This window comes from Phalacrocorax aristotelis, chromosome 2, assembly GCF_949628215.1.
Source record: "Phalacrocorax aristotelis chromosome 2, bGulAri2.1, whole genome shotgun sequence".
NCBI classification, from domain to species: Eukaryota; Metazoa; Chordata; class Aves; order Suliformes; family Phalacrocoracidae; genus Phalacrocorax; species Phalacrocorax aristotelis.
This window is the reverse complement of record NC_134277.1, coordinates 67664721-67687084: the sequence shown is the minus strand read 5'-3', so window position 1 is coordinate 67687084 and position 22364 is coordinate 67664721. Positions and strand designations below refer to the sequence as shown.

At 37.2% G+C, this 22364-nt stretch overlaps 1 protein-coding gene across 9 annotated transcripts in view; it reads left to right on the top strand.

The window, feature by feature from the left end:
• CDKAL1 (CDKAL1 threonylcarbamoyladenosine tRNA methylthiotransferase) overlaps positions 1-22364 on the top strand; it is a 421562-nt gene that overhangs the window by 176125 nt on the left and 223073 nt on the right. For all 9 annotated transcript variants that reach the window (XM_075083912.1, XM_075083908.1, XM_075083916.1 and 6 more), the window contains one exon: positions 16345-16448. In XM_075083912.1, coding sequence (XP_074940013.1) covers positions 16345-16448 — 104 coding nt within the window. The remainder of the gene's footprint in view (positions 1-16344; positions 16449-22364) is intronic.

The window sequence follows — 22364 nt, the reverse complement described above, 5'->3', positions numbered from 1 at the left end:
CTAGACGATTTCCAGACGTCCCTTCCCACCTCAGCCACTCTCTGATGCTCTGACAGTTAAATAAATATAAACAGTAACAGAAAATCCCACAAAGATATAGAGACAAACATAATGGATGTTAGTACAGTTGCTTAATACTGGTGGAGACCTTTGCTTCAGAGGTGAGTGTTGTGGTTTGACACTTCAAAAATAATACCCTAAACTAAGGGTTCCCCATCCCATGCAGAATATATCCCTGTTTCCTGGCTTAAAAGCATTTCCTGTGAAATCCTGTAGGCCTATTCAGCCTCAGGAAAGAGGAACTCTATTTCCAAATTCCTTGCCTGCTAGGCAGAGTGAAATATTCCCCCTGGAAATATACACCCCAAGCTTCTGTCTCTGTAACTTAGCACGCTGAATTTCATCAGCTTGATTTACAAGAAGACTTCAATGGGTTTTGTTTGTTTGTTTGCTTTTCTAAATTTCTTTTTCTGAATTCCTCCTGCAAAACATATGTTTTTTATTTTTCCTGAAGTAACCATGTAGAATTTTGTTTTTAGGGTTCATCTTCAAGACACTGGACAAGAAGTAGGGGTTTAGCTTTTTTTAATTTATATTTTATTAGGAATTTTGTTGATATGTGTGTGGACTTGAGAAAAGGATCTATTTAAGCAAAGGTCAAGTACAAAATTGTCACTCATCACATGCTTATCTAGCTTATTTTTAAACTAATACACAAGTGTCTAAGTATCACATGGTCTTTCTTGCATTGCAGACTGGTGCCAGACTTGGTGCCTTTTCTGTTTCAATTGAAGAGACAAATGTCTAGTGGTTTTTGTTTTCAGTGACTATGTTTGTGAGTCATGTATATCATAAAATGTTGCTTTGCTTCTGAAGTTTAATCGTTTTGCAGAAGGTAGATGTAGTCTCCACATTTTTACTTGGTATTAGGCTGAAAACTGCAGCTGGGGAATGTTTACTGAAGGGTTTGTTTAGTCATTCACATTCCTGTGTTCCAACAGATTTAGATCATTTGTTAAAGAGCTTAAAGAACAACTCCCTTTATTATTGGTGTAGAGGTTTTTTTTTCTGCAAGTTAGGTTTTTTTGATTGATTCCAGCCCAGCCTACACCCACCGCCCCACCCCTACCAGCTATACATCAGTTACTTTCCTAAATAGCAGGTCTGGGTAAAATAGTATACTGATTTAATATAACTAGTCAGATATGTATACTTTTGTCTTTTGCTTTAGGAGTAATTCTTTAGTGAAGTAAAACGGAGTAACTTTTGAGGTTTTGTTTTTAATTTAACACTTAAATGAGGGATAGTCTAGTTGAAAGTATTAAGGAATAGAGGGGAAATGTTATTACAGTTTAAACTAATTTATGTAAGTATCAAGATCTTTTAGGAAAGTTCAGCTGTAGAGTTCAGCCCTGTTTAATGAATTAACTTACAATTCTGTAATTTGCAATAATATATTGAAGTCTGTTCACCAAGCACACTAAAAACATTTAAATAACCTTTAAATTCCAACTAAAGGGTTAGTAGTGATGTCTCCACTAGGCTTATCCATTTTGTTTGAACAGAAGGCATAAGCTAATGTTGTCCTTATTGGCTTGTATCTGCAGTTTGTAGGGAAATAGTAGGTTTACACGGGAGTCTTGCTGTATCTGCAGCTGATCTTCAGAAGTGTTTCCTGAACATAAAATCTAGCAACTTTTTGTGGAAACAGGCCATGTACTCCAAGTTTAGAAATTTTGTATGTGAAAGAACCAAAGTAAAACAGAACTTACACTAAGTGCTGTTAGTTCCTATCCTTGTTTGTTTAGGATCCTTTCTCTTATAAATGTTCCCCTCGTGTACTAGGTATGCATCCCTTGCATCTGTACTGAAAGCCAAGCTAGTGCAGACATTTTATAACCAGCTAATATCTAACATATGCATTCTGCTTGATTCAGGCAGTTGCAAACACCACAATGTGGATTTTAAGCATTAAACTTAAACTAGGCCCTACTCCTACATTACCAGTTCTTTCTAGCAGCTTATGTACTTTATACTTCCACTTGAAGCAACAGCTGTAGTGAGGAGGCATAGTTTGTAGTGTTAAAGTCAAATATGGGGGTGAAGTCATACCTCTTAATAAAATAGCAGTCAACTAAAAAGAACAGAAAGTTTGTGAGATGCTATAAAAATATTTTGAAAAATGGAGGTAGGTGCGAAGTGATGGTACTAGCTGTGAGGTATCTTTTTAGATGTTATGTTTCTGTGATACTGAAAGCAGCAATCTGAAGGACTGTGTTTTACTATGGTATCTTCATTCTTCTTTCACAGTGTCCCCTCTTCTGAACACCATAGCTGTGGATTAGATTTCATTTTCATGTCCTTTGTTCTCTAAATACAGTTAGTTTAAACACAACTTTTATCTAAAGCATCTTAAGTATTAAAAATGCCATCTATTAGGGAAGGCAGAATGGATGGATGAGATAAGCTTATGAGTATACAGTTAATGCAGGTAAAATAAGCATATTTTAAGTAGAACTTTTTCATAGAGCTTGTAGCTGAAAACTTTTGTTTGAACATATATTGTTCAAAGAAAGTTCAAAAAATGTTTGTGGTTGGAAAAGTGACCTCAACCTTTGAACTGAATTTCAAATTCTACAAAACTGAGGATATTCTTGCTGCACAATGGTGTATAGGCTGCAGTGTTCTCTGGTACGTTTTCATACAAAACAGTGCTGACACGTAACCAACCACAGCAGATCTGTGTGTTTGCTGTGTATTTGTATAAGGAGAAATGCTTCTTTTCATAAAGAAGACCTGTTCTGTCTGACAACTATTAAAATACGGGGAATGAGATTTTTTTTTTTTCAGTGCTAACTGTTCTTGCTTCATTAGCGATACTTCACGTTTCCTGGGTGTTTATGTTTATTACAAAGTAATTTTCCTGTTAGGATCTTCAGCTGCATACATTGGTCCAGTTTATGATACCTTCTGCAAAATAAAAAAGAGAGTGAGACTTAGTCTTCTTTATAATTTTGATAAAATTAATTTAATACCTAATGTTTGCAAGACTTGGATGGGAAGATATTACTGGCAAAATGATGGGTACCTGCTTTATGTATAGTCTTTTAAATAGCACTTACCTTTCTGAGACATTAATTAGCAGTAATATTGCTATACCTGACTCCACTTAGAACTCTGGTATCTACTGTCCTCTTTCTTAACGAGTATCTAGAGTTTATCTTGCGTATATGTTGATTGTTTTATGAATATTGTTGAATATTATATATTGAATTATTTTCTTAGGAAATCAATATGTGGAGAAAAGTAGCGGTGCCTTTTGAAATGAAATTGTGAAAGTAATACCATGAACACTCAGTAAATACAGTGGGGTTTTTATGTTAGTCTAGATTAGCTGAATGGCTTTATTTTCCAAAGGGAATAATGCTCTGGTGAAAAGCAAAGCATAGAGACCTATCTCTGTCGAGTGTAGTTAGACTAGAAACTTGGATTCTATAGTTTGTATAAACTTCCTTGGACATGAGCTCACATAACAGCTTATTGCACATCTGTTCATTGAGGGACTTTTTTTTGTCATTTATACGGTACATTCAGGTCTTTTCCCCACATCAGTTTCTTTTATGTGTGATGCGGGTGTGTTTGCAGAAGAGAGTTTAGGATTCTGAAGTGAATTCATGTTAAGTGAATTCACGAGTTTAAATGTGGCCAGATATAACTCATAACAAAACTGACAAATGTCACCTTTTTTTGATGAGGCTTATTTATTATTTGGGTCGATTTGAACATTTCAGAGAATTATGGAGAAGCACGAATATACTCCACTCAGTAGACTAATTATGGGCTTTGCACAGTAACTACCTGTGTGACTCTCAACCTTCAAGGCATGTTGATTAATGTTGCACAAAAGTGAAGGGTGGCAGGAAACAGAGTGCAATGTTAAATGGCAGTTCACAACTCCATGGACATGGAAGAATGTGCATACGCCCACTTTCTCAATGTCCAGTGGATGGCTACAGTGCCCCTCCCTGTATTCTTTATCCTGTGGAGGAACGTGATGAAAATGGAAATGTAATTTACACAGAACTGGTATCTCAGTTGTCATCTCTACAGTCAGGGTGTTCATATTGTTTTTCCCTTTGAACTCTTGGCTGGCTGTAGCTCCAATAGCATGCTTGGGAATATTTTGTTCAAGACTGGCTACTGGCTACCAAAAAATTCTGCCAGACCTGTTTCTCTGTTAGTGTTAGCCCTTAAAGTGCTGTGGTGAACTTAGGGACCACATGTGAGCATCACTAAATGTATTTGATTACAAGTGGAATGAAAATTATTAAATGTTGATATTGTTTGTGGTATCTTTCATTTAATTTTCTTCTCTGGTGCATGTACAGGCCAGACTTGGTCATTCTTGGCATTGATTTCTCATCTCCTAGCTTTTCTTACCCCTGTAGTTGAAGCTTCCTGTGGTGTTGGAAGCATGCCATGCCTCTTGTGTGTGTCTCTCTTACACATATGCATGTGTGCACTCATCCATGTAGACACCTGTAATCCTGGAGCACAGCAAGTGTTTGGGCTCTAGAAAGGAATTGTGTTGTTATTGGGTTCTGGCATCTCAAAGAGATAAGATCAGCTGAGGTGCAGCCTGTTCCAGTACATGATCACTGTCACTGTAATATACTTTCTTCAGTCTAATTGCAGTTTCCTGTATTACAACTTGTGTCCATTGCTTGTAATCCTACGACCTTGAACCTCCAAGAACAGCCTGGCTGTGTCTTCACTTTATGCTCCCATCAGCTGTTGTAGACAGCAGTAAGATCTCCTTGTCCTATGAGTAAGCCAGTTGCCTCAACCTCTCCTTGCGTGCCATGTGGCTGAGTGCCGTGGTCATCTTGGTGGCCCTCCTGTCTACCTGTTTGTTACTTTATGTCAATATCTGCCTTGTTCCAGGGAGCTCAAAGCTGGACACTGCACTACAGGTGCAGTCTCACAAATGCCAAACAGAGGGCACTAATAATTTCAATCTGTCAGTTTCATTGAGGGTACAGTCGAGTTGCAGGGTACAGTGCGTTTGACCTTGTTACCTACAAAGGGCATACTGCTGAGTCACATTCAGTTTGTTGCCCACCTGGACCCCAAAGTCCTTATCCACAAAGCTGTTTTCTAGCCAGTCAGTTCCCTCCCCACCTGCACTTTTGCTGGAGGTTAATCTATCCTGCATGTGGGGCTTCTTACTGGCCATTGACGAACTTCATGAGGTTCCTGTTAGCCCGTTTCTCCAGGCTGCTGATATCTCCCTGAATAGTGACCCTGCCCTCCAGCATGTAAACTGCTTCCTCCACCTCCAGCTTGGGATTTGCTGCAGATGCATTACATCCCTTCACCTGTCTTTATTAAAGTCATGGAATAATAGTGGCCTCACCAGCAGTCCCTGAGGAACACCAGTGCTAATCAGCCACCAGTTAGACTTGCACTGCTGACCACAACCCCGCAGTACAGCCAGTTTTTAACGCACCTCGTTGTCCAACTTTCTCAGTCTGTATCACAGCAATTTGGCTTTAAGGATTCTATGGGAGACGGTGGTAAAGGTCTGTCTGAAGTCAAGATATGTGACATCCCCAGCCCTCCCCTTCGCACAGGGTCCATCACCTCTTTGTAGAAGGCGAGGTCAGGTCATGTCTTTTGCTTCAGACAACTCAGCCTCACAAGGAAAGGAAGCATGGTAGTGTTGGGTTGATGGTTGGACTTTGATGATCCTAGAGGTCTTTTCCAGCCTTAATGATCCTATGAGTCTATTCTATGAAAATGTCATTTTAACCTGTGTTTATAAAAGCAAACACTACCTTATAGTATGATGTCATCAACCTTATTTGTGAAAGTGTTTCTTCGGGGAAGTTGTTGGGTGGTGCCTTAATGAATGAAATGGTGATGTTTGCTGCTACGCTGGTGTGTTGGATCAGTCACCTGGCCCATGCGCAGCCAGAGCAAAACCCCCATCATCTAAAAGGTTGGGTCTTTTTAAGAACTTCGTTGAAGTTGAAAAACTGTTTCAAGTCAGCTGTAGCAAAGATAATGTTGTAGCCAAACGTGGCTGTGGAAATAAGAAAACTTCCATTTAAGTGTTGATTAAGGCCTGTAAACAACTGAATTGCTGAGCTACTTTGTGTTTTGTCTGCCCATTCCTTTTATTGTTAAGTCTTGCTTTTGATGACTAGAGCTGCCTCTTGTATATTTTCCAGTCTGTAATGTCTAGAAGGCTGTTTAGATCCTGAATCCCCAAGGGGTATTGTGGCCTGTTTTTAATGCTCTGATTTGTGTATTAAGTGCTTTAGTCATGGTCTTTCTGATTTTATTTTAAATGAGTGACTGTATCTATCAGAGTTGCAATGGAGGTGACCAAAAAAAAAAAAAAAAAAAGGCAAGCTAGCAATATACGGTTTCTGTCAGAGCTGGCAGCAGTTGAACTGGAAAAGTTTCAGACTCACCACAGACTAGAGTGATTAAAGAGGAAATCAAAGCATACAAACACTGGCCAGCTAGCTTGGAAGAAAGTCAGCCCATTCCAGTCACTGGGACATGAGGACACTGCAGGAGAGTTACAAGTACAACAATCACTGAATGCAAGACAACAGGAAAAAGTTAAGAAAATGGCAGGGGAAAAAAAAGGAAAATAGAAGAAAAGAGCTAAGGAATCATTAGAAGGGGAGAATTATAGAGAAGTAAAGCAGATGGAGAAGTTGAGGATCATCAGTTAAGTAGTGGAAGGCTACTGTTTCCTGTTTTTCTGCACTGTCACCATGCTTTTAGATTCTGTAATATAAAATTAAATATATTTATACAATAAAATTTATAAAATAATGGAAAGAAAATAATCTATAAATGTTTGCCTAATTGTGCAACTAAGTTTCCCTAATTATTTAAAAGTAAGTACCTTAACTTGCATTTTCTTTAAGAGGTCCATAAAAGGTACATGGTCACTAAGGAAGATATGTCCATGAAGATAATCTGACTGAGTCAGCTCTATAACTGCGTAAAGGGGATTAATTTGCTTTTGAAAATCCCCATGGAGACTCTTAAAGGCAGACATGAGCCCCCTGGTTTAAATTTCTATTTTTAAAAGAAATCAGTCATTGGATTCTTATAACTGTGTAAATCAGTCCATTAAATTGCTTGGAAAATCTCAGACAGATTTAGGATTGGGCAATTATGTTGAAATGTGTGGTCTTCTCTTATTTTAAGCTGACAAAGTAATACATAACGAAGAGTATGGGCTTGAAGCATGTATGTTTCTCTCTACTGCTGCACATACACATTTTTTTTCAGCAAGACTAACCAATTTATCACAAGACAGAGATGACATTTAAGAGCAACAACATAGTATTAATTGTAGATAATGCTTAGATCCTTGTCCACACTGGACCTTTTAACATTTCTACTGCTGCCATAACCAGTAGGACATTTTGGGTCAGAAGGATTTGTGTAGACACAATCATTGGGAAGGGATTCTTTCTAGATTATAAATGGAGAGTTTGTTTTTATTATGCATTTATTTCCATTATTTTACCCAGACAATTCAGATCCACTTTCCCACAGACATTTTACAAATACTTTTTTGGAAATTGGTCTGATGGCAATCTCAGATAAATTCTAAATTAAGCCTGGTAGTTTCAGTGCTGCTGAAATGTAACTTCCCCCCTCCCCCCCAGGATGTTTTGACCAGTACAAAAACAATACCTTTTATCCCAAGAATCTGTGTGGTACCTGCTGTATGTTACAGAATTAACTGCAGCCTAATGTTTCCTGTGAGATTTCACCACTCTAAAAGGTTCTGTCCCAAAAGCCATTCAGGAAGTAAAAACAATAGCTCTTATCACAGGCAGTGGTCTACTTTTCAACCATGTTTTCTGTGTGGGTGATTCAGGAGCTCTTAATGTTGTGAAGATGCATGGTAAATGAAGTGGATTGCTTATAGAAAAACACTTGACTCCCCTAACCCTTCTCTTTCCACTCGGGGAGATCTGCTGAGTTGCTTCATTCCTGAAACAGAACTTTAAGTGGCCTCATCATCTCCTTGCTGGCTACGTAGAAATCACAGTTTTAATTTAATCCTTAGTAGTTTGTTAAAAAACTTTGAAAGCTGATTTTTTTAAAGTTTATGAGATTGTTCTTTACTAGCCCAATTAGGTTTTGCGGCACATTCTGTATAAGTTACGCTAAGTCATATGGACCCAGCAGAGTTTTTGAACAAAATTATATATTTAAAGCATCAAATAGTAAGTAATTTATCAAGCCGTAGCTCTCTAAAATTTATGAATTGAAGCAAGCCTCCAAGAATCCTGTCCACAGAGGTCATTTTCCGATTACTGCTGTTCATTAGGAGGGATCTGAGAGTAATAGTTCCTCGTGCATGCTGAAATAGTGATGTTGGGGTGTTCTGCCACTGTGTCTCTGGGGCTAGCTGTGAGCAGATTTCTAAGAAAGTGTCTTTTCTATCTAAGGTTTTCCTGTCATAACTCTTTATTTCTACTGCTTTCATGACTGCTATTTGACTGAGACCGGGAGTCAGCATCTTCCAAATACGGTTGCTCTTTATGAAGTGTTGAAAGAATTGATTACTTGAAGTTACAATACTGTGGCATTTTCTGCTCTGTGCAACCACAGAACCTAATTTATCTACCTGTGCTATTTCAGCTGAGTCACTTTCTTGATATTAATGACTGTCATGATCTGCCCCCAAAGCTGTGGTCTGCGTAGCCAAGCAGCTATTTGGAAATGCTTCTAAAATAATTTATGTCTCTGTGAATCATAGAGCTTTATTTTGAATTGCAGAGGAAAAAAATCATTGCAGTTTCCAAAAAGCATCCAGCAATGCCCCATTTTGGGCCACGGTGGGGAGCACAGATCTGTGCAGCTTAGCAGTGGAACCTTTTACCTTGTAATATCAGTTTAGAGTGTCTGAATGAATTAATTCAAACAACTGCAGAACTGTGTGGGCAGAATAATTAATCAAGAAGATCTTTAGATAAACACTAAAAAATGCCATTGATGCACTTGATTTTGCTGATGTTAAATCATTGGCCTTAAAGTCAGCAAGTTAACTGTATGGTGATATAACTATGTAGGTGTAACCTTTGAATCACCTGCACTTGACTGTAGGAATTCAGTTTCACAAAATGCAAATATTTAAAGTACAAAATTAAGTCATATTATAGCTTATTGAACTCACTGAGCTGCCTTCTCTCCAAATTCCTTTTGATTAGTAACTAGTGAGATATACCAAATAGAGGACTGGCTTCAGAGGTCTTCAGAACAAAATTATAATGCACTTTGTTCCCATTTTGCTGACCATACAATGGGTTGCAGAATTAAATAATAGCATCCTGTAGTTGCATCCTACTTTGAGAAAAATATGCGCAGTCCCATACGCTGTATGGTGTTTCTTGAAAGGTCATCCTACTCTATGCTAAAACTTCTTTGAGAGGGTTTTCCATTTTAAGTTGGCGTTGCAGTTTCAGAGCAGTTTCTAAAATAGTTGGCTACAAAGATAATTTCAGAGAAGTCCTGTTTCTAGGATATAGAAGATGTTGTAACATGGGGTGCATCTATGTAGCACCCTGTGGCTGGTGTCCAAGCTCAGTCTGAACAAGCTGGGATACTAGAAAGAGTATTTCTGTGATTATGTGGTTTGCTGCTTAGACTAATTAGCCTTGATGAGAAATACCTCGCCACTGCTTCAAAAGTATTTTACATCCTGACTCTTTTTAACATGGCAACAACCTCCCATGCCCCAAATTTTTACAGGAAATGATCTTCCCTGCATAGTGAGTTGAACAGCTTTACTGTAAAATGTGCAAACTTTAAGCAAAAGAAGAGTTTCCTGAAAACAAGTCAGGCAGATTAGGCACCTTTTCTTTTCTGTAAACTATGCTTTTTCCTGATCCATTGCAGTTAAGTTTGATAGCATTTAGATATTTTGGAAGTACGAAGTAGCATTTATAGAGGTAAAATACTAAGAAATATTCATGGCATTTATGTCTATAAATATAGTATGATATTTAACTCTAAATATAGCATAAATGCTGCTGTTAGGTTTACAAAACTTTGTATCCTAAAGGAGAAAAGTATTTGTAGAAATCTGCTAGCTCTTGTTTATTAAGTTGTGACATATCCATCTCCTTTTCATCTGCTGGGAGTATATATTTCTAGTATTTCTTTTGCTCAGTCAAGCCTGCAAAGGGAGTTTTCTCTTGACTCACACTATGGAGCACTTTTATCAAAACTGCATTTGATAGAAACTGAAAGCATCTTACAAAAGCCTAACTCTTCTTCTGTAAACTGTCTTTTGAAACAAGGAAATCATGCTCCGCTTTCAGGAAAACCACAGTTTACTAATACAAAATATTCTTGGGCTGGAATTATTGAGGTCTTCTACGGAAGTCTGATGGTAGGTGCAGAGAGATGGTGCAGGTGACTATGATGAGCAGTCTTTCTATATTTGTACTGATGTGATGTTCCAGCGATGTTAAGGACACTGCACTACTGGAAGATTTTTTTTTCATTTTTTTTTTTTTTAGTAGGGCAAACTTAATAAAATCTTGAATTTGTATAACTAGTCAGATTTCATAAGGGCAGATATTAATGTTTAGACTGAATTGTGATTAATGTTATTTTACTTTATTTCTGCAAATTTCTAATTTGGGAGAAGACCAGCCTTAGGACTGGGTTTTGGTTGGGGTGTTTTTGGTTTTGTTTTTTTACCGGCTCATTAGGTTGATACCAAGCAAGAATTTACTGGATTACTCAGGAAATTAAAAGGGGCAATACCACCCCGCTCCCCCAAAATGAACCACTTGCAGAGCAGCAGGGATCTTCTGTCATATGACACTGTTGCAGCTATTCAGCTTTCCCATCTTGCTCACAGATGTCTGGTCTTGGTCAATCACATTAAATGTGAGTGACTAGCACACTAATGGCACATTGCAGTCTGTAATTGAGCTGTTTTCTGGTCCTAGAATGAAAGATGTTGTATACTTTTCATATCTGAGGGTGGAATCCTGTCGTCACTAAACTGTGGCCCAAGTCCCATTATCCCATTAAGAGGAACCATGATTTTGCTCCTCATGCCTGTACTCTCATTCTCATCTGCTGCGGAAATCCAGTGATCAGTCCCACTGAATGAAAGTCTTTATTTGTCTCCCATGTCATAAGTATTCTTACTCATAATTAGTTCCATCTGTAAGGGGTAGCCTTTCATGTTGAGTGTGTTTTTTATGAGGAATATTACTGTTTTGAAAATGAAGTCTGCTTAATCTAATGCACAATTTGAGCACATACGAGCTGAACAATGTGAAGACCGCTGTTCCGTATGTCTACGACACGATTTCAGGCACTTGACCAAAATGTTGATGATGTTCAGTTTGGTAACATGTTCAAAAGGTTTTTAATTAGCCACATGGTAGTAATTTATCTGTGGACAATATTCTACCTTGCTGTGAAATAGTTCTGTGTGTTGGGCACATAGCTGATTAAAGGTTAATAATTCAAAGCAAAAGGTTAATAATTTGAAGTACCTTAATCAGTTTAGTATGTTGGAAAACCAGGACTTAGTGGTTTTTGTTCTGGAATCACTACAAAATTTATCCAAAACATGTACGTAATTACAAACACAATGACCATTAACAATTGTTTCTATAAACATCTGTAATTTTTTTTTGTGGGAAAAAGCTTTGACCTGTATTAATACAAACTAATGTTTTCAAACCAACTTTAAATGCTTGAAGGCGGCTTCCAGTTTAGCACAAAGCAAAATGCTCCTTTGCAACTACTAGCATGTTTGGCTTTTTAGTCCCATATATTTGGGCTTTAGCTGTGATAAAGGCTGATTTTTAAGGAGAGTTTTACCTACTGGGCTGGTTTTAGACGATCCACTTGCTGGTGAATGCCACTTAGTAAGAGGCAATGCTCAGATTCTGAGAGTTCCCCACAGCCTTTTTCCACTTGATTGTCTGTGGTCTGTGTGTGGCAGCATGGACGTATGAATAATTTGTTATGCTGGAAACTTGGAGTAGAGGCTGGCTTATTAGGGAAAAAAAACCCTTACAGATACTTTATTATACGTATGGTTTGGTTTAACTTTATATTTTCAAGAACAGATAATTTGCAAATCTGTAAAGTGGTTAGTTTAGCCTTTTTGCAAGTATTTGAAATCTGCATCCTTTTGCTGGTCAGCTGTAGCCCAAAAGATTATTTTTTTCCCAAGTTGGAATTGATCAATATGGTACAAATAGGATTTAAAAGTTTTGTCGTCTTTGGTTTGCTTTCTAAAATTGATCCTTTTTTATGTTACATTACAGTCTGTTTTGCTTTGATATATAATCTTTTTAAGTACAAACCCACCCCCCCCCACAAAAAAAAAAAAAAAAAAAAACCCTAATTGATTTAGGCATTCTACAATATTTTTATAGTACAACTAAGTTAATCGGCACAGCAAAATGTGAACAAAAAAAATCTGCCTCCAAATCTCAACTTTCAGCTCCTACACCAAAATAAATCAACAAACGCCCTGAAGTTGTACTTAAAGACGAAAGTAATAAAGCTCTTCAAAACAATCCCACATAATACTGTGACTATTTAGAGAATAACTTCCCCTTCTTTCTTTCTGCTTCTTGCTGTGCATTTCCATTTTCTCTTTGTGACCAGGTTTATTGCAGTACCAGAGGAAAACTGCTATTATGATATTTATTTCAGTTAGTCAGGACTTCTTTGAAAGTATATTTGTCCAGAAGGCAACTCTGAAGATGAAGGAGAAACCACTTTGCTAGAAACTAGGCCTTGTAGGAAAAGGGACATTGACTGAAGATATGAAACTTATCCCCGAGTTTTGGAGATTAGTAATTTCAGTATTTAGTACTGTTACTTAGTACTTGGTACTCTTACTGGTTAGTAAGCTTGCTGTAGAGCTTTTCAAATACTACTACCCAAATGCAGAGCAAAAATACATATAAATATTTATTAAAAATAAATACGTATGATATATATATAAAATAAGAAAAGAAATATATACGATTTATACATAAATTATAAGGAGAAGAGAGGAAGAGGTAACATGCTATTTTTTATAAATATGCTATACATGGACTTCTGTGATAAGGAAACAAGAAAATTCTATTTAAATACTGTAAATAATCCTCTTTACTGCACATCGATTTTGTCTCTATTTAGATCTATTATACAGGAATAAATCTAGAAGTTGGTTTTAAATAACTTACCTAAATTATAGTTTTTAACAATCTGATGATGAATTCACAAATCTTGAAGGCGGTCTACAAAAAGCATTGTTTTCATGCAAGATTGCAGTTCAAGCTGACAAAATACTAGTAATAAACTTTTCATTGAAACTCAAAATTTACACCAAATTTGTAGTAAGTCAGAGTTTGTAAATTGAAGTAAATTACAAAAGTTGCTGATGGTGTTTTTTTCTTCCCAAATCCTAGCTTAAATTTGAGTTTAATAAATTTACTTCATTGCAGGAAATAAAATCTTGGTGCATTCCTTTGTTGCTGATGGCTGACAAAATTATCTTTTAATAGGTAAAAGGGCCTGTGTTAAAGTAACCTTGGGGTCATGGGGCAGAATTGTTGCAAGTTAAATCTCTTCTTGATGACCTGATAAAATTGACAAAATAGGGTTTTTTTGGAGAAAACGAAGATTGCTACAAATATCATCATTGTAAATCATGCCTTTGTGTGTTGTTTGTAAAAGATCAGACATGTCTACTGTAAACTGATTTTATGGTTCCTTGGAATGAAAGCAAAATTGAAAACAAATAACTTCAGAACTAAAAAATAAAAACAAACCACTCTGGAGTACAGTTAAGCCTGGGAAAAGGGGAGGAAAGGCTTTGGTTATGTGTTTGTCTCTTTGTTTCCCACCACCTGAATTTGTAATTAAGTTTTTATTTTGCCTGGCGATATGTTAATTTTCCCTGCGGTTAGTCTGTTTTGCCCGTGACAGTAGTTGGTAGGTGATCTCCCCATCTCTGTCTAGAGCCCTGAGCTCCCTCGTTCCCCTTCTGCCTGTTTGCTGCCCCTGACCTGCCAAGGCAGGGGAGTCTGGCTGTTAGCCCCCACCAACACACCACACCAGGCTACTGAAGGCAAGTTTAATATTGACGTGACAATATGCATCACCAATCCATAATGGTGCTTTTGTGTAGCTGTGCGGAAGGAAGCTGGCTTCCCTGAACCAACGTTGTAGGGGGGAAGGAGTGTGACAGTGGGCTGACTGGATGGGAGCCTGCTTAGAAATGAGGTGTTGGGTTGAATGGAGAGTTGTGCTTTAAAAACAAAGAAAACAAAATAAACAAACAATAAAAGAAGAAAAAAAGAGGGGGACATGCTCTGCAACCCTGGAAGAATTGAAGGACTTGGGAAGAGTCACAGATGGGACGCAGGGGAGACAAATGAGTACCCCCTGGGCTGTGAGGGAAAGCCAGTTGTGGCATATTTTAGATGGCCAGTGACCTAGTAGGAAACATTTTAGTTTGCTAAATACGTTACACAGAGAAAATACAAACCAATTATCTGCTATGGTCTATTGATTTAGAATGCTACTTTTCTAAACACACTTTAGATCTTGCACAATGAAGGGCTTTTGATTTGCAGAAGGAAGGTGAAGATACGTAAAAATGATTTCACATCTGATGAATGAATTGTCTTTGGGTAGGAGTGAATCGCTTGTTTGGAGCAGTTTGTAAAGGATCAGATTTAGGTATTTTTTCTCTATTTTTAATAGACGATTGCATATTTTACTGAATGTTAACTTATTTCATGCATATTTTTAGTTCCTAATAGAACAGTCTCATTGCTACAGTTAAGCAATATCTTTTAGTTTTCTGATCTAAAATGGATGCAAAAATCCGATGTTTGGGTCTGACAGGCAGGAAGAAAAATGTACATAAATAAGACGATACACAATTAACAACTTCCAGTCTAGAAGAGAGAATCATGAACTGCCTTGATGCCCTGTGGCAGAAAGTAAAATTTGGTTGGTGGGGAAAGTCTCAGGGCCAAGGTGATGTGCAGGGGCAGGAGGGCACCAGAGAAACATTCCGTGCAGTGTTCAGCGCTTTCTGATCCACTGCTTGTGCAAACAAGGTATAACTAGTGTGTGAGGGGAATCTTGGTGAAGGAGAACCTTCAGAGTTTGCAAAGCAGTAATGACCTAGTCATGGAGCTGTCGGACACCATAATAGAAGACAAGATATATCCAAGTAGTACATAGAGTCTTGTAGCTGGTGACTTCTTCAGAAACCACCTGGTGCTATCTTTGCCTTTTCATTACTGTTTTGAATGTTCTATGGTAATACTCCTGTAGTTCGAGTGTTAACCTTTTCTAGCACCCAAATATGTTATTATATTGAAGCTGTGGCTTTTTGATTGTGCAGATGGACAGAATTTAAGATGTTCTAGTAACCATAAACAAGAGAAATATTTCTAATTGGGTTTTTTTGTTTTGTGGCTTTGTAGAGGTTTAATGCTTTAACTTATAAAAATTTGTAGGGCAATATCAGCTTTAAAAAGATGGGAAGGGGAAAAAAGTTCAACAAACTCCTTTTAACATTCTGCTTATTGGATTCATGGAACTACCAGGATCCAAGGACTAATCAAAGGAAAACATGCAACTAGTGGTAGGTTTTGATTGTTTGTTTTGGTCTTTCCATCCTTTTACTTTGAATCAGTCTGCCTTTATTACATTGTCAGATAAATTAAAAGCATTCCCATTGTTCCTTCAGTTTTTTATGGGAGTTTTTAATTAGCTCCCCAACCTTTTGTGCTAATCTGTCTTTCTAGTTGGTGATTCTGTCTTCATTATATTTACTGTTTACAGAAGCCAAATTAAAGAAGGGAAAATTTACTCAAATGTGTTTTCAAGAATATACCATATTTTTAAAATGTACTTTTAGTCTTTCAGGGCTCTTTTCCTTTATTTCCTTTTTCAGGTTGGATTTTTTATGCAACAGTGGGATTGGAAGCCTGGAGATTCATCTTTAGTAATGAACAATTTCTAACCCTATTATAGCTTTCTAAAAATATGTAAATTCCCACTCTTGGATTTTGTATGTGCTTTCCACTGATCATTTTTTCAACCTTTTGTGTAGATGCGAAAGATACTTAAAGAAGGTAGGAAGACAAAACACATTTCAAACTACTGTATTGATTTTAAACCAGAATACTACTATTTTCTGGCCGTAGAGGTAAAAGCTCATTTTCCCGGATGTACCTAGTAAATATAGCTGTGCACATAGAAGCTTTCTTGGCTAGAAACTGAGTATTTTCATTTTCTAAACAGGTGTCTCAATGCATGTACCTACTGCAAAACTAAGCATGCCAGAGGAGATCTAGCAAGTTACCCTATTGAAGAACTAGTGGACAGAGCCAAACAGTCTTTTCAAGGTAAGGAGTTTTATCCCTACAATAAAAGTCAGCCTCTGAAGTGTACCAGGTCTTATTTTCACACATAATGATTGTGATACAGTATGGCCCTGTTATAATAGCTGTTACTTAATAGCTGTTACTGTGTCTGGTGGTGCCTTAGTGGTAGAAAGCCATGCTTTCACTGTGTTGTGCGCCGCTATTTACAAAATATAGTCCTACCATAAAGAATATTTCATTTGGATTTTAGGCTTGCTCGAATAAGTTCTGTGCAAGCATCTCTTTGCAATGATGGGGAACCTGTAATATTTGGTCTATCTCAGTTTTCTTAAAGGGGAAAACAGTAACTTTTTTCACTCAACAATAAAAGCGAATTCCATGAACCTCCCTAGGATTCTTAAAATTCTGTTTAAGGATGCATTGCTTTTTCTGGTAATGGATTTCCTGGAGGTGTTCTGGGATGTTTCAAAGAGCCATACAAAGTTTATCAGCTTTTAAGTTCAAGAGGATATTTGTAATGTCACACAGATCCAATCAAACCTCAAAAGTTTTTCCTGCAGTACAGAACTCTGTGCCAGTATCTGCCTAAAAATCTCGTATGATAGCTTTATTGTACCTTAATATCTGTTCTTTGAAACACAGGCAAAATTTAGATATAAAAACACAGATTTCCAAATAGTGCCAGTATCAATTTCTGATGTGACCTCTGTGAAGGCACAGGAATTGGTTTTTTGTGTTTGTGTGCCTTGTTGAAGGATTAAACATATATTAAAAAAAAAACCTGCAGTAATTCAGGTGTAGCATCTCCTTCCATTTTGTATCAAGTACTTTGAATCAAAAGTAGAGCAATAAATAGAACATGTGGTGTCACATCCTCTGTGCATGTACAAACAGTACATGGATTGGGTTTCACTTACAGCTCTAAGTGTTGAAGGTGTTCTAGTAAGAGGCAGGTCTCCAATGATTCGGCATGTTTTTAAATTCATCCTTATTTAGGGATCCATAATAACCTTACTCAGGTCAGTGATGAACTTCTGGCTATTCCTATCAGCAGTATACAATGAAGAGTCCTTTTTCAATTCAAAGCCCACGTTGACAAATTCTCAGTTCTGCGTTATCCACGCAGGAAGTTCTCACTTAAGAGTGTAAATGCCTTATTCCTTTGCTTTTGTTACAAGCCAAGCTCCGCTTTTTTCTTCCATGGAGCTTATCTATAATTGCCACAAAATTTCTCCTATTGCTTAGGTTTTGTACAGTTAATGCTGCTGTTGCTGTGAATTGGAGTGTCTGCTATGATAGACAGGGATCTTGTCATGTCTCAGATTTCTTTTATTAGTAGGACAAGTTTCTAAAACCTGTATGCATATTATGAAATGGTCAGTAGCTGAAATATAAGGTGTAAAAATACACTTATTTTGGTGGAGAAGCAGTTCAGGAAACGTTTCAGAGCGCTAAAGTTTTCAGTAGTACAAGACAGGTGATTTTCAAATTGATAAGTAGTCACTGTGTAGGAGAAAAGCTGCCATTTGATGGTTATGGTTATTATTATGCCATCGTTACCAGACACGAGTAAATGCCTGTTGATAGCAAGACATGTAGGTAGAAAAGAAACACTACATTCTTTCCCTTTCATCCAGGTGTAACTCTGAAGTACTACGAGTAGCATAAGAATCATGTTATTCTGGTGGCACTATATAGCTGTTGAACTGTTCTAAAGAAACTTTGAAGAATTCAGCAAGGGAATATTCAAAGAGAAGATAATGCTGATAGAGGCAGGATTATGGTCTTACTTAGGTTAACTATTTAAATTTTGTTTAGAATTATTGTATGTAGGGAAAAAAAAAAAACAAACAAGCTTGTCTGTCCTGTTGTATTTACCTGCCGTAAAGTCCTCATTAAATTAGCATAAAGATGTATGTGCTTGATATAAGAAAGAAAGAAAACTTGAATTTTGTCTTTGCAGACAAAATGTGAAATTTTGGAAACTACTTTGAACTTCAAGTATTGTACATTTGGATTGAAAATTCAGTAATTCAATTCATCTGTTGTACTGTGGCCTTTATTATAAATATTGACTCTTTCAAAATAACTTGATTTTTAATGGAAAAACTTACCCTTAAGCTATTGTTTTGAAATTCCTTGAAGAAGTGCTGTGACGTGTCTCACAGCCGGCATCTCCAGGGAGTTCTCTTCTTATTTGGCCTTACACTAGTACCTTTGTTAGAGGACATGAGGACAGAAGCAAGCACTGAGTTGTAAAATGAAAGGCTTTGCCTCCAGCTTTCACATGCTTCGGAACAGGAGTGAAAGAGATACTTAGTTTGCAGTGTATGGACAGTTTATTACTGCCAGCTTGCTGCAGCTGGGCTGCAGAAACTTCAATCCAGCGGAAGACTTGATCAATTCAATGTCATTATGAAAGTTCTTGCTGAGTTACTGAGCCACAATCTCTTCAACAGTCACTTCTGTTTTCTCAGAAGATGTGTTGTTGAAGCTCTAGTGAAAAATAGAGGTACAGATGAATTTGCATAACTGCATGATTAAGTCATGTAAGAAAAAGAGACTGATGTCATTTTCAGTATTTTGTATGTTCATATTCTTACAGTACACAACTTGATAGGCCCCAAAGGTGGGATGTTTAAATTGTGGAACACACTGAAAATGGATTAGAAGAGCTGTATTTAAGGACGTTTTGTTACAGGTCCTTACATCTCAGCACAAAAAAGCTCTCTGAAATGTTTTATTCAGGTGATCATACTTTGATAAGATTGCAGTTCACATCTAGAAACAGTATTTCTAGCAGCAGTGTGTTGCCAGAACAGGCTTCACTGTTGTGATCAGCTACTCCCAATTTTTCTTCAGTCACTTCTGTACGGCAGCCTCTGGGTAGGATGTCTCTACATAGGAAGTACCTCCAAGCTGTAGTATATGCTTCATTACTTGGCTGCAAGCCCTTTCAGGTAGTCAGTTGTCCAGTCTTGGACTGCTAATAATATTGTATGTGATAATATATCTGTGTGACAGCAGCTGCAAGGTGGTGTCTGACAGTCATTGCTCTCTTTGATGTTCCTTTCCAAGATGACTTTTGAAGATTTTTGAAACTTGTAGGCTTTTTAGTCAAAATTTAGCTCTGTACCTCAAAAAACTGCTGTTTTTTGAGAGTTTTGCATACTTTTTGTAGGTAAGTAGGTATTTATTTCAGTGTATTTTAGGTTCCAAACCTTTATTTTTCTCATCTGATTTGTAAAACCAAAATTTAATACTTTGCTGAGAGTGGTAACTAGATGACAGCAGATGACTAAGCTGTAATAATTTACATACGTGTTCATATTATTTGTATAAGCATAAACTAGATTTAAATCAACTGATTAAAAAGAGGTGGCTGAAATCGTCATGACTGAACAGATACCAGCCTGTATCTTGTACTTTTCCAACCTCTAAAATAAACTTTTTTTTTTCTTTTTGTGTTTTATTGTAGTATCTTAGTTTTTGTGCATATTATATTGAATTTGTGTGGTCTAGGTTTCTAGCACTCGCTGCATACTTTAATGCATTGGACTAAGTGGTAAGATGTACTAAAATTGAGTTCGTTTGCGTACTTTGTGTGGGTGTATGTCTCCTGTCTGACCTCCGTAGTAGTTTTGAAGTTATGACTGACATCCACTTTAATAATTCGCAGAATTTCTTTAACAAGAAAATCTATCTGAAGTTGAAATTAGACTACTGAGGTTTTTTTGTTTTTTAAACTTCAATGTTTTTTCTGTAAGTTTCAACTTTTAGTAAGTATCTGTATTGGGTTTTTTTACATGGACAGCCTTGTCACAGCTAGTAAAAGAAAAGTATTACAAACTAAAGTGGTCTTCAGAGTAGAGGACAAATGTCTACTGTAGGCTGTTTATGCAAAGAGGTTTTCTACAGCTGATAATACAGCACTTTCTTTGTGTCATCAATTTAGTAGTATGTTTTTGCAAAATTTGCGATATCATGTTCAATGGTGTATTTTAAGGAATTGCATTTGCAGTTATGAGAGAGCTCTTTCTTTCCTTCCCAAAGCTACTTTATGTATAACAATGTGGTTTTGCTTAATATATGAAGTGGAAGGCTGGGGTAGCTGCCATTGGAGTGGTGTCCTGGGATAGCTTTGGCTAAATTGCAAGGCTTTAAATTTATTTTATATATATATGTTGTTGTTGTTTTTTTTTTAATGGGATTTTAGTGAGCATAGAAAGATATATAACTGATAATGCTACCTGGTGATTTGTAAACCCTACATATTATGAGAGACTTTCTGGGCAAAGATAGTACTTTATATTGCCAACAATTTTTTGCTGGTTCAGCAAACTAAGTTAAAAGTATAAATAGCGTTATGGAATTAGCTGTTACTTCATTCTAGTTTAGGATTAAAATCTTCTGCATGTACCAGTTCAAAATTACACCACTTTAGCATTGCGTGCCTATTGCAGGTGGCAGGGAACATACTGCTGTTAAAATATACACTGTATAATTACTACTGTATTAGCTTATTTTATGGTAGCAACTGGGGAGCTCACATGAAAGTCAGGTCCTGTTGGGAAACATTGTTCTTGTATCCTCAGGCTATGTGGAACAATGGCTTCTGGATGAATAATTGCAGTGGCAAAATGTAATTTATTTTTATTCCATTATTTCCATGATGGTTCACTGGCACGCATGGTGTTGAATTCTGGATAATGCTTCTGTTTAGGAACTCTTGGACAAAATGTAGCATTACAAAGCAGAGGAGCTATCTAAACGAAGATTCTGAGTCTTGACTTTGATTAGTCATCTTTAGTAATTATCTCATATCTTGTAGATTTTGAAGTGTCGAGAGTTTAAAGGAGATTAACGTTAAATATTTCTCTCTCTACAAGTATTACTGTAAACAGATGTTTGTGCATGATGATACAGATTGATTTTATATAACGTGACTGGTTTCCTGAGCTTTTCAGATCACTGTGAGCTTTGCTACGGATCTTTGGTTTTGGTGGTTCTGATGAGGTGCTGTCAAGACTTTCTGCTTTATTAATTGGTAACTGTTTTTCTTCCTTCAAAACTGTCAGTAAGCTCTCTGTATGTTTTCAGAGCAGCTGCTGTTCATGAAAGGACAAACATTAAGTACTGGCAATGTTTTTAGTTTCCCATTAACTGGCAGAAGCAGTACCAAATTACGGTGCTTAGGCTAGTGGATTTGGTCTTTGACCACGCTGTGCGGGACTGCGCTGTGAACTCAGGGTCCTTCTGGGGCCGAAACAAAAGACTGCAGAGAGAGCAGTTGTTGTATATGCGGGTCTCACCTTGATGTGAGATAAGCACTTACTCGGAGCCTGGAGAGACCCAGAAGTGAATAAGCTGTCCTAGTGGTCTCAGCAGGGCCTTTGTTAATGGTCCTAAGCATGCCCAGGAAAGCTTTCTTAACTCACCATAATTCCTTGCTCACTAATATTTTTGCCCTTCTAGGGTCAAAGTTCTATCAAATAAGTATACGTATCTATTATACCCACACTGATGTTTCTTCTTCTGTAGCTTAGCAGCATTACCAGACGTCAAGCATTTTCTCATGCTTCTTTGTCCTAAATTTTGTTCAGCAATATCTGCAGCAGTCTTGAAAGCAAGCTAACTCTTCTTCCATACTAGCCATGCGATGAAGAGACTTTGAGAAACCTGTTGGATAACAAATTCAATACAAAAAAGTGCCCTGGTGTTACTCACTGATACCTGGGAACTGAGTTGCCATTGTTTATATAAACTCAAATCTTGACAGGGTACAGACTGATACTTGATGTCTATTTTGTGGCTGTCAATTAATTTCTGTTGGAGTTACGCTTGAAAATGCTTGGAAACTTCCTGAAATTGAGTCTGCGCTGTGTGGTTCAAACACACAGTCAAAGGCTATGACTCTGTTTTAAGGATAGATTGGGG